This window comes from Periplaneta americana, chromosome 7, assembly GCF_040183065.1.
Source record: "Periplaneta americana isolate PAMFEO1 chromosome 7, P.americana_PAMFEO1_priV1, whole genome shotgun sequence".
Lineage (NCBI taxonomy): Eukaryota > Metazoa > Arthropoda > Insecta > Blattodea > Blattidae > Periplaneta > Periplaneta americana.
Genome location: NC_091123.1, coordinates 133,395,792 through 133,411,576, shown reverse-complemented (window position 1 = coordinate 133,411,576; position 15,785 = coordinate 133,395,792). Strand labels below are relative to the sequence as shown.

The window sequence follows — 15,785 nt, the reverse complement described above, 5'->3', positions numbered from 1 at the left end:
GTTTTTACATGAGAAATGGAATTCTTCATATTGAAAGTGAGAAGAGTCCAAGGTGGTCTTAGTTAACTAAGATTAGCACATGGTTTCTGTTTTCTTTTTGTAGAAAACTGTAGGCATACGGGTGTTGTGCATGAGAAACTTAGAGATGGAGATTTTGCTGTTTTTTATGTTTAAGCTCTTCATTTGCTTATTAATACAAATCTTGTGAATGATAATATATTTTCAAAGGTTTTAGTTTCATTCCTTGCAGATCGGAAAGAATATCCACATAGGTTTAAATATCTTATCACCAATTCTGCGCCTTTTTAACTAGTTTTAGTGAATAAATTAAGCATCAAAAAGAATAAGTCCTTGCTTCATAAAACACAAACACAAAATGGAGATAGAATAGGGGGAAGAAATAAAAAATATTTTTTGAGCGATTTTATAATTAGGAATTCTACAGAAAAAACATAATACAGTAATAATAATGATGATGACGATAAGGTGATGATGATAACGATAAATATTATTATTATTATTATTATTATTATTATTATTATTATTATTATTATTATTATTATTATTATTACTATTTAAGATGGTATTATTTCAAGTATAAAACTTTAAATCTAAATTTTTTCACTAATTGTGGCAATAAAATAGATACATTACATAAATGACTCATCATCATGTCATATAAAAGCTCTTTTCTTATCTTCATTTTTAATACTTTTTGTATTTCATAAAGTGTAACAGCTATTCTTTTAGTATCACATGATACTTAGTCTAAGAAGTAACAAGTAGTTATAACAAATACTAACAAGTAAAATACCATTTGTTTCCAATACTTAACACATTCTTTTTACCTTTCGTTTTATCTGCTTAATCTGTTTATTTTTCATTATTTCAAGCAGCCGTCCAGTTTTCCGGTACGTGTGGGACCAAGCTCTGACACAATGTTTGAGGTCCGTAGTCTTGTAGAGCTTCAGAGATATGAATTTTGGGTTACAGCATCAACAATTGTAGGAGAAGGGGAAGGTACTCGACCTTTCCCTCAAGCTCCAAACTCCAGAGGTAATGATACGATTTTCACTTGTTATGAAGTCTAGGTAATATTGTAGATTAATATAACATTTTAAATAATGAAAGGTAATAGATTAAGTTTATACTAACACAAAATCCTTGATAAGTAACAGTATTATATATTTTTAAATTTTGTAAAATTGTAATTACGATAATTTCATTAAACATGTTTCCCTGACATAAAATAACAAAATGTCAGTAGGTATCTAAGACCAATAATTTTAGGTTACTTCAGAGTAATTAATGAATTGACTTTAATACAGGGTGTAACTAATACAGTGAAACTTCTTTTATATGTTTTCCACTTCTGCATTTTTTTCTCGAGTCCTGTCAGAATTCCTATATTTTTCATGATAATTTATTTTGGTTAATTGTACATTTTCATTTATACGTTTTTGCACTTACATAATTGTACTTCAATTCCCAGAAGATATGAAACGTAATTTATACGTTCTATCAGTTGAGAGCCGTATTCCTTAATCAAATTGCATAGTACCTTTTGTAGCGTCGTCTTATTATTATTATATTTTGTGGTTACATAAAAAAATTATTTTATTGATGTATTTGATAAAGAGTGAAAATGTATATAACAGAAGAATTTCAGTCTTAAAAATTTCATATACACAAAATAGCTAATTCAATCCATTAATTGCAGTAGTATTGCAATTTTATTACCATTTTAAATAATTAATTAAGTGGATGTAATTAAAAGTTAATGTTCTTTGTTAACCAGTTTAAGTTGGCGTATTGTACTATTCATAAATTACTTTGGTACTTAGACCTGTCTTTTATTGCAAGGCTTAATTCCAAGTTCGTGTAACTTATAGCTGAGCTCTAATGGATGAAACGTTAACATTTTGGAATTAAAGTATAATGTAATGACAATAAGAAACCGTATTTTCTCGAATACCTTGCGCACTTTTTTTCCGAAATATCAATCAATCAATCAAAGGACATTATGGAGCATGTCGACTCCATGTTGATTTCATAAAACGCTTCCACTCTGTTCTGTCTTTTACTAGTTCCTGCCAGTTGGTTATTCCCATTTCCATGCATTCCCTCTGAATTTCATCTTTCCATCTACTTCAAGGTCTTCCCAGTGGCCTTGTATTGTTAAAGGTGTTCATATATATTCGTTCTGCACTGCTGGAGTCGTCCATATATATAACATGTCCTGTCCTGCCCAATTTAATCTTCTGGTCCGTATTATATTATTATGTCGAATTTTCCACTTGTTTTCAAGTGGGTAAAATTGGACCAAAAATTTTCCTCAACACTTTTTCAAAAACCATTAATTTGATTAATTTGTGTTTTACCTTTTTAATTAAGCTCCATGTTTCCGATCCATATAATAGTACAGGTTCGATTAGTGTTTTGTACAGTAAATTTCTGGTTACAAAACGGGAAGATAATTTGTGAACAGCATAAAAAGTTTTGTTTGCATGATGTAGTCTGTTAAGTATTCATATTTTCTGTCATTAGAATCATCTTTCAAAAACCAAGATATTTGAACTGGTTGACTGTTTCAAAAGCATAATTTTTTATTTTAAGCCTATTGGGGATCCTGTTTGTTTTAGTGATTACCATATATTTTGTTTTACTCTCGTTAATATTTAATCCAATGTTTGGTGCTTTTTCCATTAATTCAATAAATAGCTGTCTTATTTCAAGCTCATTTCTTCCTATTAATAACAAATCATCAGCATGTGCAAAAACTTTATGTTGTCCACCCAGGTTTATTCCAGCTGGTATTAAGTCTAACTGCCATATTATCTTCTTTAATACTATATTAAATAAGGTTGGCGAGAAAGCATCACCTTGTTTTAATCTGTCTGATTTACGAATTCTTCTAATATAATTCCATTTGTTACTACTTTGCTTACCATATCTTCCATACATATCTTGCATAATCTGATTAATTTCAAAGGTATTCCAAATTCTGACATTATATTCCGAAATATACAAGTAAAAAACACGGTTGTGCAGTTTATTCGAAATGAAGTAGGCAACATTGACCGATTTTTATCCCGCGTAACTCCTAAAGTGTTAGGGTATGCCATTATCTTTCCATGCAGGCATTTCAATTGTTAACATTCTTAAATGACATTTGGATTAGCAATATGGCCTGGGAAGAAGTTCAAGTGTGATAAGTGTATAGTTGTGTGTCTTATATTTTCAATGGATTCGTGGTGCGTGGGCACATATCACTCCCTCTTGTTGAAAAGGGCTTCAAAAAGTGTAGCATCTCCAATCAGCTGGATGGAACAGAGGACGTGCGATGACGATGATGATGATGATGACAAAAACAGCACAGAATGAAGAAGTTAAAAAGTTTTTTTTTTTTTTTTGGTTGGGGAGGGAGAGGTGGTTTTCAAAAGTGGGGTGCATGGCTTATTCGAGGGCGCGGAATATTCGAAAAAATACGATAATTCATTAAACCAAGAGTATTTTAAATGCTTCTTTTAGAATACTCTATACTCATATATTAATTCCATTGTGGTAAAATTTTTCATTATAATTAATATTCTTTCATTAATATCTTAGCTCCAGCAAGAATAGCATCATTTTCACAGATCTTGCGTCGTGCAGACAAGTCAAATATATTGCTTCCTTGCGTCAGTGTGGGGCTTCCAATACCAACAATTACATGGCGACGCGGTACTGAGATAATTCGTGGAGATTCTGGTTCAAATCATGAATTATCCCAACAGGGATCCCTCAGTATACATCGTAAGTATAAAAAGAAATAGGATATAACCGTTACGAATGGAAATATAAAATATAATTTGGCTTGTAATGGGTGTATGCCTGGGAACAGGTTTCACTTAGTATGGTTAGTTACAAATAGCTTTTGCAGAACCTGGAGGCTCATTGCCACCCTCATATAAGCCCGCCAACAGTTCCTATTCTCAGCTAGATAAATCCAATCCCTAGCATCATATCCCGTTTCTCTCATATCCATTTTAATATTATTTTCCCCTGTACATCTCGGCCTCCCCAACGGTTTTTTCTTTCCCTTACTAACACTCTATATGCATTTCTGCATTCACCTATACATACTGCGTCTGGATTTAATGTTACTGATTATGTTAGTTGAAGAATACAATGTGTGCAATTCTGCACTGCGTAACTTTTTCCATTCTCCTGTAAGTCCATCCCTCTTAGCCCCAAATATTTTCCTAAGCACATTTTTCTCGAACATCCTTAATCTCTGTTCCTCTCTCAAAGTGAGAGTCTAAGTGCAGTAAACTCTGTCTTTGAAAGAACATGATGGTTCCGAAGGAAATTTTCCATCTTGACAGGTTTCCTTCTTATAAAGGATTGCTTAAATGTTCATGTGATTTAAGGAACATACAAAGACGACTTAAGCTATGAATAGATATGAATTTTTACTGCTAGTATCTATTAAGAAAATGTAACGGAACTCATCTCATCCTGATGCTTAACATAACTTATTTTCACGACCTTCTGTTCTTGTTCTATTTTCTTTATAAATGTTATTTAAAATAAAACTAACAGACTGCACACCTAAAGGCTCGTCTCCACTATTAAACATTTAACAACAACATGTTAAATATACCATGTTGAATTTAACATGCATATGAACATTTCAAGTCTCAATTGACTTAACATGTTGAGTATGTTGAAGTTAACACTTTTAACATGTTGGCGTGTTTTCCAGCAGCAATGGAAAACATGTCAAGTCAATTCATTTGCTCGTGCAGTGTCGGTACAGTTCGGCAAAGTTCGTACAGTTTCTATAGCAACAACTAACTTCCGATTTTGTGGCGCGCATTTTGATCATTTTTATATTATCATTGGTTCTTGGTGTTGGCTGTAAGTTGTTCGAAGTAATGGAATGGACGAAAGAAAATATGTTAGAATAAAATTAATGCACTGATGGAAAGGCCTTGTTTGTGGGATGTGTCTGCAAAAAAATACAGGGACAAAACAAAGAAGGCCGACTGTTTTAGAGAACTGGAATTATTATTTAATTATTCTCGACAATACAATAGAGAATTTTCGCACTCTCGTCATATGCTAAACTTTATTGCTATGTTGACGTCAGTAATGGTCGTATTTGGTAATGTATGTTAACGTTCGTAAAACTTCAGAAAGAATAATTATACGATGTTACACACTCCTTTATCATCTATCACGTCGTAGGTCCTAAGATAATCAATCAATCGCGCTGTAATTTTTTTAATTGAGATGAAATGGCTGCTCTTAAATTGTGTCTTTCTTTGATGTAACAGGAAGTATTTTTGCAGCATTCTGTTCTGACATTCACAGCAAGTTTTTGAATCCAAATCGATCTTCAACTTTAAGCTCGTTTAGAATGTCTTCTGCATAGTGTTTTTTACTAAGATATTGCCGCACGCACATTCTCATTTTCTTCCGTGTAACAAACAATAGAGACAATTACAAAACTCAAATCATCAACTAAGTCCATTGTCCGAGGTTTGTAAATAAGACACTACATTAAAATCTCATAGATTGTTTATGGTGGACTAACCAAAGAAAGTCAAGTTTAACATGTTTAACAGTGTGGACAAAGTGTTAAATGAAATTAGCATTAACATGTTCAGTCAACATGTTGGGATGTTAATGATAAACAATTTAACATTTAACATGTTGTTGTTAAATGTTTAATAGTGGAGACGAGCCTTAAAATAAACACTTAGGCTTACACTTCAGTACAACATTTAAACATAATTATAAAGACATAGTGAGTACATGTGTTATCTATCCATATTACGCAACATACAACCTTTTTACTCTTGAGCCAGAGAAAATGTACTCACTTCTTCCTCAGCAATAGCATTCCATTTATAACAGTAAAAGGCCGAAGACATTTATCTGAGTGAAACCTATTTCCTGGCAAATGCTGTGTGTAAGTAGTCTATTACAAAGATGTGTCGGCTCCTTGACATGGTTTTTGTCTTGAAGTGCATAGTTTTATTCAATACACGAGTTTGCATTGAATTTCATATTATAGGTTTCAATATATTGAATTTAAAAAATAATGTATTTAGTTCTGTTCTGTATTTTAGAGGAATATATAACGTGACTAAAGATTTGTTAAATTTGTTACATAAAAAACTCTTTAAACATTTCTGTGTTAATTGAAACTGTTATGGTATTTTACTTTGGTACTGGTACAGCACATCTTTATTTTATTCTGTCATTATTAATGACGTGATATTATATTGTGACCACAGATCTGGATAAATCTAAAGAGGGAAACTATACCTGTATGGCTAAAAATTTGTGGGGAGAAGATCAAGTGACTTACCAGGTGTTGGTATTAATGGCACCTGATGCACCAAGTCTTGAACTTCAACATACTACAAGTCGAAACATTCACTTAAGATGGCGAGCTACTGATGATGGAGGTGCACCAATACAAGGTAACACTGTATATAAAATGTAATATTAGTATTATAAATACCATGTGGCACAGAAGTCGATTGACAAGTGGGAAACATTACTCTAATTATGTTCAAAATGTGCTCCATTTACTTGAAGATATTGCCTCCCTCGATCCTGACATTCTTCTGTCACACTTAAAGGTACGGTCACACGTTGATACTTTTGCAGTGCTGCAGTACAAAAAAATGCGCAACTCTAGTACTGCGATGTGTGAACAATGGTGCAACCCAAAATGTAGTGGCTGCCGAACTTACTGCCTGCTACTTTTTCATGCTGCGCGCAGCTTAAAAGTAGCGATGTGTGAATAAGGTTCTCAAGATTGCAGCCGCAGCATTTTTGATATCGGTTTTGTTGAAACTTTTGCAGCATTTGCGACAAGTGTTGCGACCCAAATGTGCCAATGATACTTTTTTGTTTGGATATATTTTAAAGTTAGATGTGATGAAAATAAATGATTTGTAACAGTTACTAAATGTACAACACAATCAGAGTATATTTACTGGCGATATAATTAATTTAGAAACAATCACAGAATATGAACTCGTATTAAAGAATTGATGAAATGTATCAGTTGGGTGGTGTTTGGCAGTAGCAAAACTCTACGTAAAAATACACTCAGTGTAATAGGTGAATCAAAATAATTATTGAAAAAAAAAAAACAAAACAAAACAAAAACAAAAACAAAAAAAGAAATGGTTTTAAAACCATATAGGATTCTGGTTATATTCACTTTTCCATATAGAATTTAGGATCTGTCTTTGGTCTTGTTCTTGTTAATAATAAATTGACGTAATAATTATGTGAATTAAGACGTCTGCTGAAGAAATTATTCACATTAATTTCTAAAGAATGCTACTGAACCGTATAAACTCCACCAGGAAAGGGTAACAGGAATCATTTGAAGGACTTTGTAAGAGGAATAAATTAAAAGATAAAATACAAAATATTGCCGTGGTGGTGGTGGTGGTAGTGATGGTGATAATGATGACGATGACGATGACGACGATGATGACGACGACGATGACGATGATGGCGACGACGACGATGATGGTGGTGATTGATGCTATTTAGCAGCCAAAGTAGGAGTGAAATTCTAACACAGATGACAGGTTTTGCTGACGTATTTATATTTGTATCAGAATTATTATTGGTTTGTGATAATCAGATTCTCTTGACACAGGTTATGTGCTCAGTTACAAACGGGACCATGGCAACTGGCAAGAGGTTCAGCTGGATGCAGACAGGACGTCTCATGTTTTACAATCACTGCACTGTGGAGCCACATACCATGCCTACCTAACAGCACATAATAAAGTGGGCAACAGCCGAACAAGTAGCATTGTTACCGCTGTCACTAAGGGAGGAGGTAATTTTCAAGTTAATCTATCTTCAAATGATCCTATTGCAAATGTACAGTGTGTCCCAAAATAATATACACACTCTTTGTCACCATTTATTTTAACGAGTTAAATTGACAGACATTTACCTTTTCTTGTATTGGTTAACTTAAAGTTCAAAATGACTACCATCAGCAACTACAGAGTGACATACAAACTGTATTGTTTTTAGCAGAATACCAGCACAAGAATTTTCAGTTTCCTGTCACATGTCTTGAAGTGTTCTGAGTGTACCCCACAGTAAAAATCCAAAAGAATTAAATCAGGAGATCAAAGTTGATACTCTACATTTCCTCTTAGTCCTATCCACCTCTCAAAGAAAGTGAAATCGAGAAAATTTTTCACATCAGTGTGATAATGGGGTGGTACACCTTTCTGCTGAAAGTAGCCCTCTTTATTGGAAAACAGATAATAATAATAATAATAATAATAATAATAATAATAATAATAATAATAATAATAATAATAGTAAACTGCCCCCCATTGAGGGTAGCCCTTACGGACTCAGTATATCCTCAAAAAAAATTATTATACATATGTAAACATATATATTAAATTTTAAAGAAGGGAAACAAAGAAAAGGGCGTGAAAAATTGCAATTGCTATTAATGTGGCACCATGTGATTAATTAGGGTTTGGCAGGATTTTTTTTAACACAATTATCACAATGTCATCCCTCAGAGATGTTGGCAGAGCAAACTGCCATCGAAATTCTTCGAAAAAAGCTGGTATAGTCCCTCGAGCACCTATGAGCAAGCCGAATACCTCAACGTGAATTAAGGCATATTTCAGCTTGAAATAGTTGACTGTAGGCTCATAGATCGACTTCTTCTCAAGGTGGACCTCGGCTGACTGATGACATTCTACTTCAAAACGTATCGTGGGGTCCACAATGATGCCCTGTTTAGTGTCAGCATTGTACGCTAAAATATCTACTCGTCTCGTTGACCCATTTTCAGCTAGACAGGAGATTTCTTCTTCTACTATCTAGCCCTTATTTCTTAATGCGGCAGCAATTTTGTATCTTACAAGATGATGTCTAGAGTTCCTTAAGAGCAATCCCTGTTCACAGAATCCCAAGGCGTGTGCTACAGTTTCAATCTCCAGGCAGCCATGTCTGCACCGGGTACCATCGAGAGATCTGCCGGGAACGGAATGAACAGCTGCTAAATTTGCTGTCATTTTCAGGCTAGATATCCATTCACTAGTCGAAAGTCCTTTCTTGTTTGCAATCCAACTGTTGGCGGCTGTTACTTCGCTATACATCTCAACACCTTTTCCCCGTACTGAAAGGGTCATCCATGATTCATATTCACGACCTCTCAATTCTTCTCGAAAATTTCGAATTGTAGCTTTAGTAAAGTCTTCGGGAAAAGAAAGGCAGAGGGAGACATCTAACTGTCTCATCATCTTAACATGCGGATTATCTGCTCTGATTAATGATAGACAGGTGTTACAATGTTGAAGAAAAGCTTCCCCCGAAGCGCGTATTAACTGAAGTCCTTTTAACTGAAATGATGTTTTACAATATTCTTCTGCCCACAAACCAGTGAAGAAAGCTAAGTATATATACTTCGGGACAAGCCTTAACGTTCTTGTCCCATCCCCCTGCCTGAAAGAAGCTGCCAGACATCAGATTTTAATGGGTTGCCATGTGTTTTGTTAAATACATTATTAATATGTTATGAATCCTTCGAATATGCCCTTATGAAAATCCAGGGTAACAGGCAGGGTTTGAAATTGAACGGATTACATCAGCTGCTTGTTCATGCAGATGACATGAACATGTTAGGAGAAAATCCATAAACTATTAGGGAAAATATGGAAGTAAAGAGATAAGTTTGGAAGTAAATTCCCAAAAGACGAAGTATATGATTACGTCTCGTGACCAGAACATACTACGAAATGGAAATATAAACATTGGAAATTTATCCTTTGAAGAGGTGTAAAAATTAAAATATCTTGTAGCAACAGTAACAAATGTAAATGACACTCAAAAGGAAATTAAACGCAGAATAAATTTGGGAAATGTTTGCTATTATTCGGTTGAGAAGCTTTTGTCATCCAGTCTGCTCTCAAAAAAGCTGAAAGTTAGAATTTATGAAACAGTTATATTACCGGTTGTTCTGTATGGTTGTGAAACTTGGAAAAGAGGCTAAGGTGTTTGAGAATATTTGGGGCTAAGAGGGATGAAGTTACAGGAGAATGGAGAAAGTTATACAATGCAGACCTGCACACATTGTATTCTTCACCTGACATAATTAGGAACATTAAATCCAGACGTTTGAGATGGGCAGGACATGTAGTATGTATGGGCCAAAGCTACATAATACCTTTGTGGAGGCCGAGACGTAGGTGGGAGGATAATATTAAAATGGATTTGAGGGAGGTGGGATATGCTACAGACTGGATTAATCTTGCTCATGATAGGGACTGATGGTGGGCTTATGTGAGGGCGGCACCGGGTTGTAAGTATTAACCATTCGATTGTTACGACCATGTTATTTTAGGAATTAAAATTTATTAGAGACAAATGTAAAGATGAAAAATAATTACACTTAAACATAAACCGTTTATGGCTAAAGAATGGAAATGTAGCTTAGTCTTTTCCTGCATGGCTTGAGCCAAGTTCTTTTATATTAGATGATACACTGTTTCGGCGAAACTCATAGATTGTTTTGCACAATAGGACACAAGAAAAGTTGTCATTTCTGTCAGAAGAGAATTTAGTAATCTTGTGTTTTTAGTCGGAGTCTGTTACTTGTCGAGATTGCTGGATGAAATTTTCTTTACTGTGGCAATTCCTACACCTGTCACATCCACAGTTAATTAATTGTTTTAAATTTTATTTATTCAGACACTCCATTATAACTATGGACCACAGAAAATTGTTAACACTTTTCACCATCTTCACAGTCTGTGTCTGCAATTTTGCTTCTTTTCCAATAATAAGGTCCATTTTCTTTATGGGAGTCTTCTGAGACGAAGGAATCATCCTTTTTAGAAGTTCTTTGAGACAATGGACCAGGATTTGAAATTTCTTTTTCATATTTTGCCTCACAAACTTCTTCACCACTTAACTATGGCCAAAAAATGGAAGACATTGTTTCAGTCGATCACTGCACTGCACATATGAATACTGACACAGACTGATAGAAACTGAGAAATTTGTCTTTTGGTTATAATGTTAGATGCTCGTCAACTCCGTATTTTTTCTTAATAAGGGTCTGATCGTTACTATTCCTTTGTTGGTTTGAGGGTCAGTCCCTTTAAATAATGGTTGGAAAGGGGAGGCTTCTTTGCCATTTCCAGGAAGAGAGGTTGTCAAGGCTTGTCTCTAACTACAAATAAATCACTATATCTGTAACCAGAGTCTTTCTTTCTACATCATTGCATTCTCGTCAAAGCTTCGACCCTCTTGTCCATCATCCCAATTTCCCTCTCTCCACCATGACTATGAACCAGAGGGACGAAACAGAGATTGGCACATGACACTATTCTCCCAGTCATTAACCTGGATAATCAGGATTACACTGTACAAAGTTTGAGTAATGCAGCATGCTTTCATAAAAACATGCATTTACATAAATATCCTACCTCTACTAATAAGCAAATATATTCCTAATAATAAAAATATAACAATAAAATACAAAACAATGAAACAAATATGTATTCTGTTAATTTCCTGTCACTTTTAAGTCTTGAAGCTACTGATTACTGAATACAAGATTTTGTCAGAAACAGAACATGAAATATTACTGTACTTGTGTTTTATTTTCCAGTCCCACTGCTGCCAAGTCCCAATGACTTATTTTCTGCGAATGCAACGTCCCTAAATCTGCAGTTGGCATCGTGGCCAGATGGAGGTTGTCCTATTGTATATTTTGTAGTTGAATACCGACTGTTGAATGGGAAGAATCGAAACTGGCTGCTAGTAGACAATAATGCACCTGCAGAACAACTGACCCTACGTGATCTGCAACCTGCAACGTGGTATCAACTTCGCCTTACAGCACACAACGATGCTGGCTCTACACGGGCACATTTTAATTTTGCTACCACTACTGTTACAGGAGGTAAGAGTGTAGTATTACTTAAGATATACTAGTAGCAAAAGATACTTAATATTTCCTATGTATGTCAGGGATTCTTGGATTAGACCTCCGAATTCAAAATACATTCCTTTAAAGTACTAAATTTCCTTACAGTACAGTACAGTCCAAAACTAACACTCTGCACCATTCTATGTCCTTTTATTAACTTCTGGGCTCTCATTTTTATTAGCAATCATGCTTTAAAAATGTAATAAGTGTAGGATTATTTATTTGCAATCAAAGAGAAGTAGTACTATGAGGGTCACTCCAAAAGTAATGCACAACATTTTGTGTAAATTTATTTTTATTCTACAACTTTGCAATTTATGGAGGTCATAGATACATCCTTCCCACTTGTATTCAAATTTAATTTAAGTCATTCCTGTTAGTGGTGCCATGATAGCACTCCTTCAAGATGGCTGCTATATTTGACATTCGTCAGAAGCAACATGCTGTTATCGAGTTCCTGTGCTGTGAGAACAAGACAGTGGGAAACATTCACAAGAGGTATGAAAAAGATGTATGGAGATGCAGCTTGATCGCAGTATGGTTAGTCGATGGGCAAGCAGATTGTCTGATGAAAGAGAGCGTGCCAATATTCCTCACAGCGGCAGACTCTGCACTGTACGAAGTCCTGACAATGTGCAGTGACTTAACAACATGGTTGTAGCTTACAAACGCATAACAGTGGAAGAATTGTCACTCCAAGTTGGAATAGAAGAAGCAAGTGTGTGTAGAATATTGAAACATTTGGGGTTAAAAAAGGTTTATGCCAGGTGGGTTCTGAGGATGTTAACAGAAGCTCACAAAGAAACCCGAAAAACAGTGTGCAGCGAACTTTTGGACCAGTATGAGAATGGTGGAGATGACTTTCTTGCAAGAACTGTGACAGGAGATGAAACATGGCTCCACCATTTTGAACTGGAGACAAAGAGGCAGACAACAGAGTGGCATCTTGCAAATTCACGAAGAAAAAGAAATTCAAAACTGCGTCTTTGGCAGGAAAAGTTATGGCTATTGTGTTTTTCGATTCAGAAGGACTCTTGCTTATGGACATCATGCCACATGAAACCACCATTAATTCTGACACGTATGTGGCAACTCTCAAGAAACTTCAAGCTCGACTGAGTCATGTTCGACCGCATTGGGAGAAGCAGGATGTTCTGCTATTGCACGACAATGCACTGCCACATGTCAGTCACAAGATCACAGACCAGATCAGAAAACTTGGATGGATAACACTGAAACATCCGCATTACAGTCCTGAGCTGGAACCATGCGATTACCGTCTCTTTGGTAAACTGAAGGAATCCCTTCACGGAACGAGGTTAGAAGATGACGACTCCCTCATGCATGCTGCTAAAGAGTGGCTCAGATGTGTTGGTCCAGACTTCTACTGTGCAGGTATACAGGCCCTTGTTCAAGACAGTTGAAAGGAATGGGGATTATGTGAAAAAGTGACATTTTGTTCCTAAAGGATGTACCTACATTCTGTGAAAATAGCAAAGCTGTAGGATAAAAATGTAATTTTTAAATAAATGTTATGCATTACTTTTGAAGTGACCCTCGTAAATTTTCCTAAATTTCATAACCTCAATCAAATGCACCTATATATTCAATAGAAGATTAGTCACAATTTCAGCTTCTAAACGAAACTTACTGCTTATATTTCAGACCTTAATTTGTTTACAAGTTGTATTTATTGTATTTTTTCCTTCAAAATCAGAATTTGTGTGCCACAGGCCAACGTCATGCCCTTATGTTGGCGGCATTGTGTATTTAGTTCAATTTGGTCGTAACTAACAGTACGGTTGAAAACTACTGTAGCTAATTTTCCAGTTTAGCATTTTTCTGGATTGTTTTGTTTAATGTGTTCATGGTCTTTATAAAGGCCTTTGTTATTGCTTTTATTTCCAAAATTAACATTAGAGATCTTTAGTTTTCTACTGCAATTCCATTTGTCAGGTCAGTGATATTAAAGAGTTTACTTCTAAGTTTATCCTCACTGTATAGTTCTCGATTTTGTTCTTAAATTAGCTGCAGATTTAAAATATATGTACCTATAGTGAAACTATGTATAAATTATTAATTTCTCTGGATATTATTGTTATTGCACGTTGATTGAAATGTTTGTTTTCACAGCAACTATACCACCACCACATGACTCACATGACCCTTCTACTGGAGCTCAGTTCTATAGAGATGTGTACGTGATGGTGCCAATGGTGTGTGCTGTAATTGTACTACTGTCTGCGCCTTTGCTTGGATACATTGCTCTTCATAGAAGGTAACAATATTTTTCATATAATAGTAATACCAGTTCGTAGAGATATGATCATTAGTATGAAGAAACATATTGCTCCAAACTTCAATGGCATAGGTTTCTCAGAAAACATTACAGTACAATAGTACAATACATTATAATAGACATAAAAAAGAAGACAAATATATAGTGAAAGATTAGTTTCTTCATGAAGATATATTGAAAGTCTCATCTGAAAAATCTATATCCTCATTAACTTTTCGAGTTCAGAACATCACACCATCCACAGTGAAGTCCCGTGAAAATGGTTTTATTTTTAAGGAAAATTCTTTTTAAAATTTCAAGATATCGGTGTTATTGTTAATTTGGCAGTGATATTTTTAAATTATGTAAATGCAAGTTTTATAATCCTGACTGAAGATGGTAAACATGATAGGAATGGTATATTCAGCATTTTCAGCATCAGTTTTCAGTTATTATGTACTGTATATAGATTTTAATATATGGCTGCATTCATTTGTTGATAAAATGGTGGAACGAAATGTGCTATCAAAAAAAACTTAAATTATGCAAATACTACTTAAAAATAGTTCATTGTTAAGATTTAGCGAATTAAACAAGTATTGCTGAAATTCGTTTAAAACTTGAATCATGTTTTTTTTTTACGTTATTTCAGGATTCAAAAGTGGATTTTTGGGGTTGTGGGACAAGTATTTGCAAAAATTTGGCAAAATGGGAACAATTCGCATTATTGCATTTCGCGAAGTTCTTGGACTTCTATTCATAGCTTGATTTTTTAATAATATCATATGAAAAAATTAATGTTAATGGAGCAAAGTATGGCGTATTACCTCATTTCACTTTTAAGTGCATCTTATCCAGTTTGGAGACCTATGATGTGTTTTATTTAGTATTTTTCTTAATTTTTTTTATTTATTGTGCTTTCCTCACACTTAAAATGTCGCTCTGTTCATTTTATTCAATATCACAATATACTGGTATACAGTACATCAGGAAGTTTGGAGTGTGTAATAAGCTTTATAGGGTACTTTATTTTTCTTGTACTTTATCACCTGGTGCATACTCTCTAATTATGACTCGAAGAGCTGTTGTTGAATGACTTGGGTGTAACAACTTCGTTGAAATCTTATATACAATTTACGTAACTAAACATTCACAGGAGAGATGTAAGCCTATACATAGCCTGCGTTTCGTCATAACTCAAATCAGGAAATGGATTCGGAACATCTCAAAATCTGTGCTTCAGTGGCTGACCCTGACAATATCTTTGAAAAATATTGGAATGCAAGAGGTCAAATGACTTTATTGTCAAACACCTGGCATTAGAAAACAACAACAAAGATTTTAATATGTAAATTCTGAATATTACAGGAGAGGAAAAAATTGAATTCCTGCTAGAATTTTATTTGAAAATATTTTCCATTTTTTCTTTGCATTTCATACTACATGTATAAACAATATATTGAACTGAAAAAACACGAAAAAATGCTTCATTTTCTAAAAGTAACAAAA

General features: G+C 34.5%; 1 protein-coding gene across 9 annotated transcripts in view; it reads left to right on the top strand.

The window, feature by feature from the left end:
- Window positions 1-15,785, top strand: part of Dscam3 (Down syndrome cell adhesion molecule 3) — a 2,377,722-nt gene that overhangs the window by 2,313,763 nt on the left and 48,174 nt on the right. For 7 of the 9 annotated variants that reach the window (XR_011333173.1, XR_011333172.1, XM_069831323.1 and 4 more), the window contains exons 27-32: window positions 894-1,056; window positions 3,610-3,795; window positions 6,288-6,476; window positions 7,679-7,864; window positions 11,678-11,971; window positions 14,132-14,276. Coding sequence is in view for 6 of the 9 variants with exons in the window: in XM_069831323.1 (XP_069687424.1) it covers window positions 894-1,056; window positions 3,610-3,795; window positions 6,288-6,476; window positions 7,679-7,864; window positions 11,678-11,971; window positions 14,132-14,276 (1,163 nt within the window). In the remaining 3 variants the exon portion in view is untranslated. The remainder of the gene's footprint in view (window positions 1-893; window positions 1,057-3,609; window positions 3,796-6,287; window positions 6,477-7,678; window positions 7,865-11,677; window positions 11,972-14,131; window positions 14,277-15,785) is intronic. The other 2 variants (XR_011333174.1, XM_069831322.1) reach the window with 1 other exon arrangement.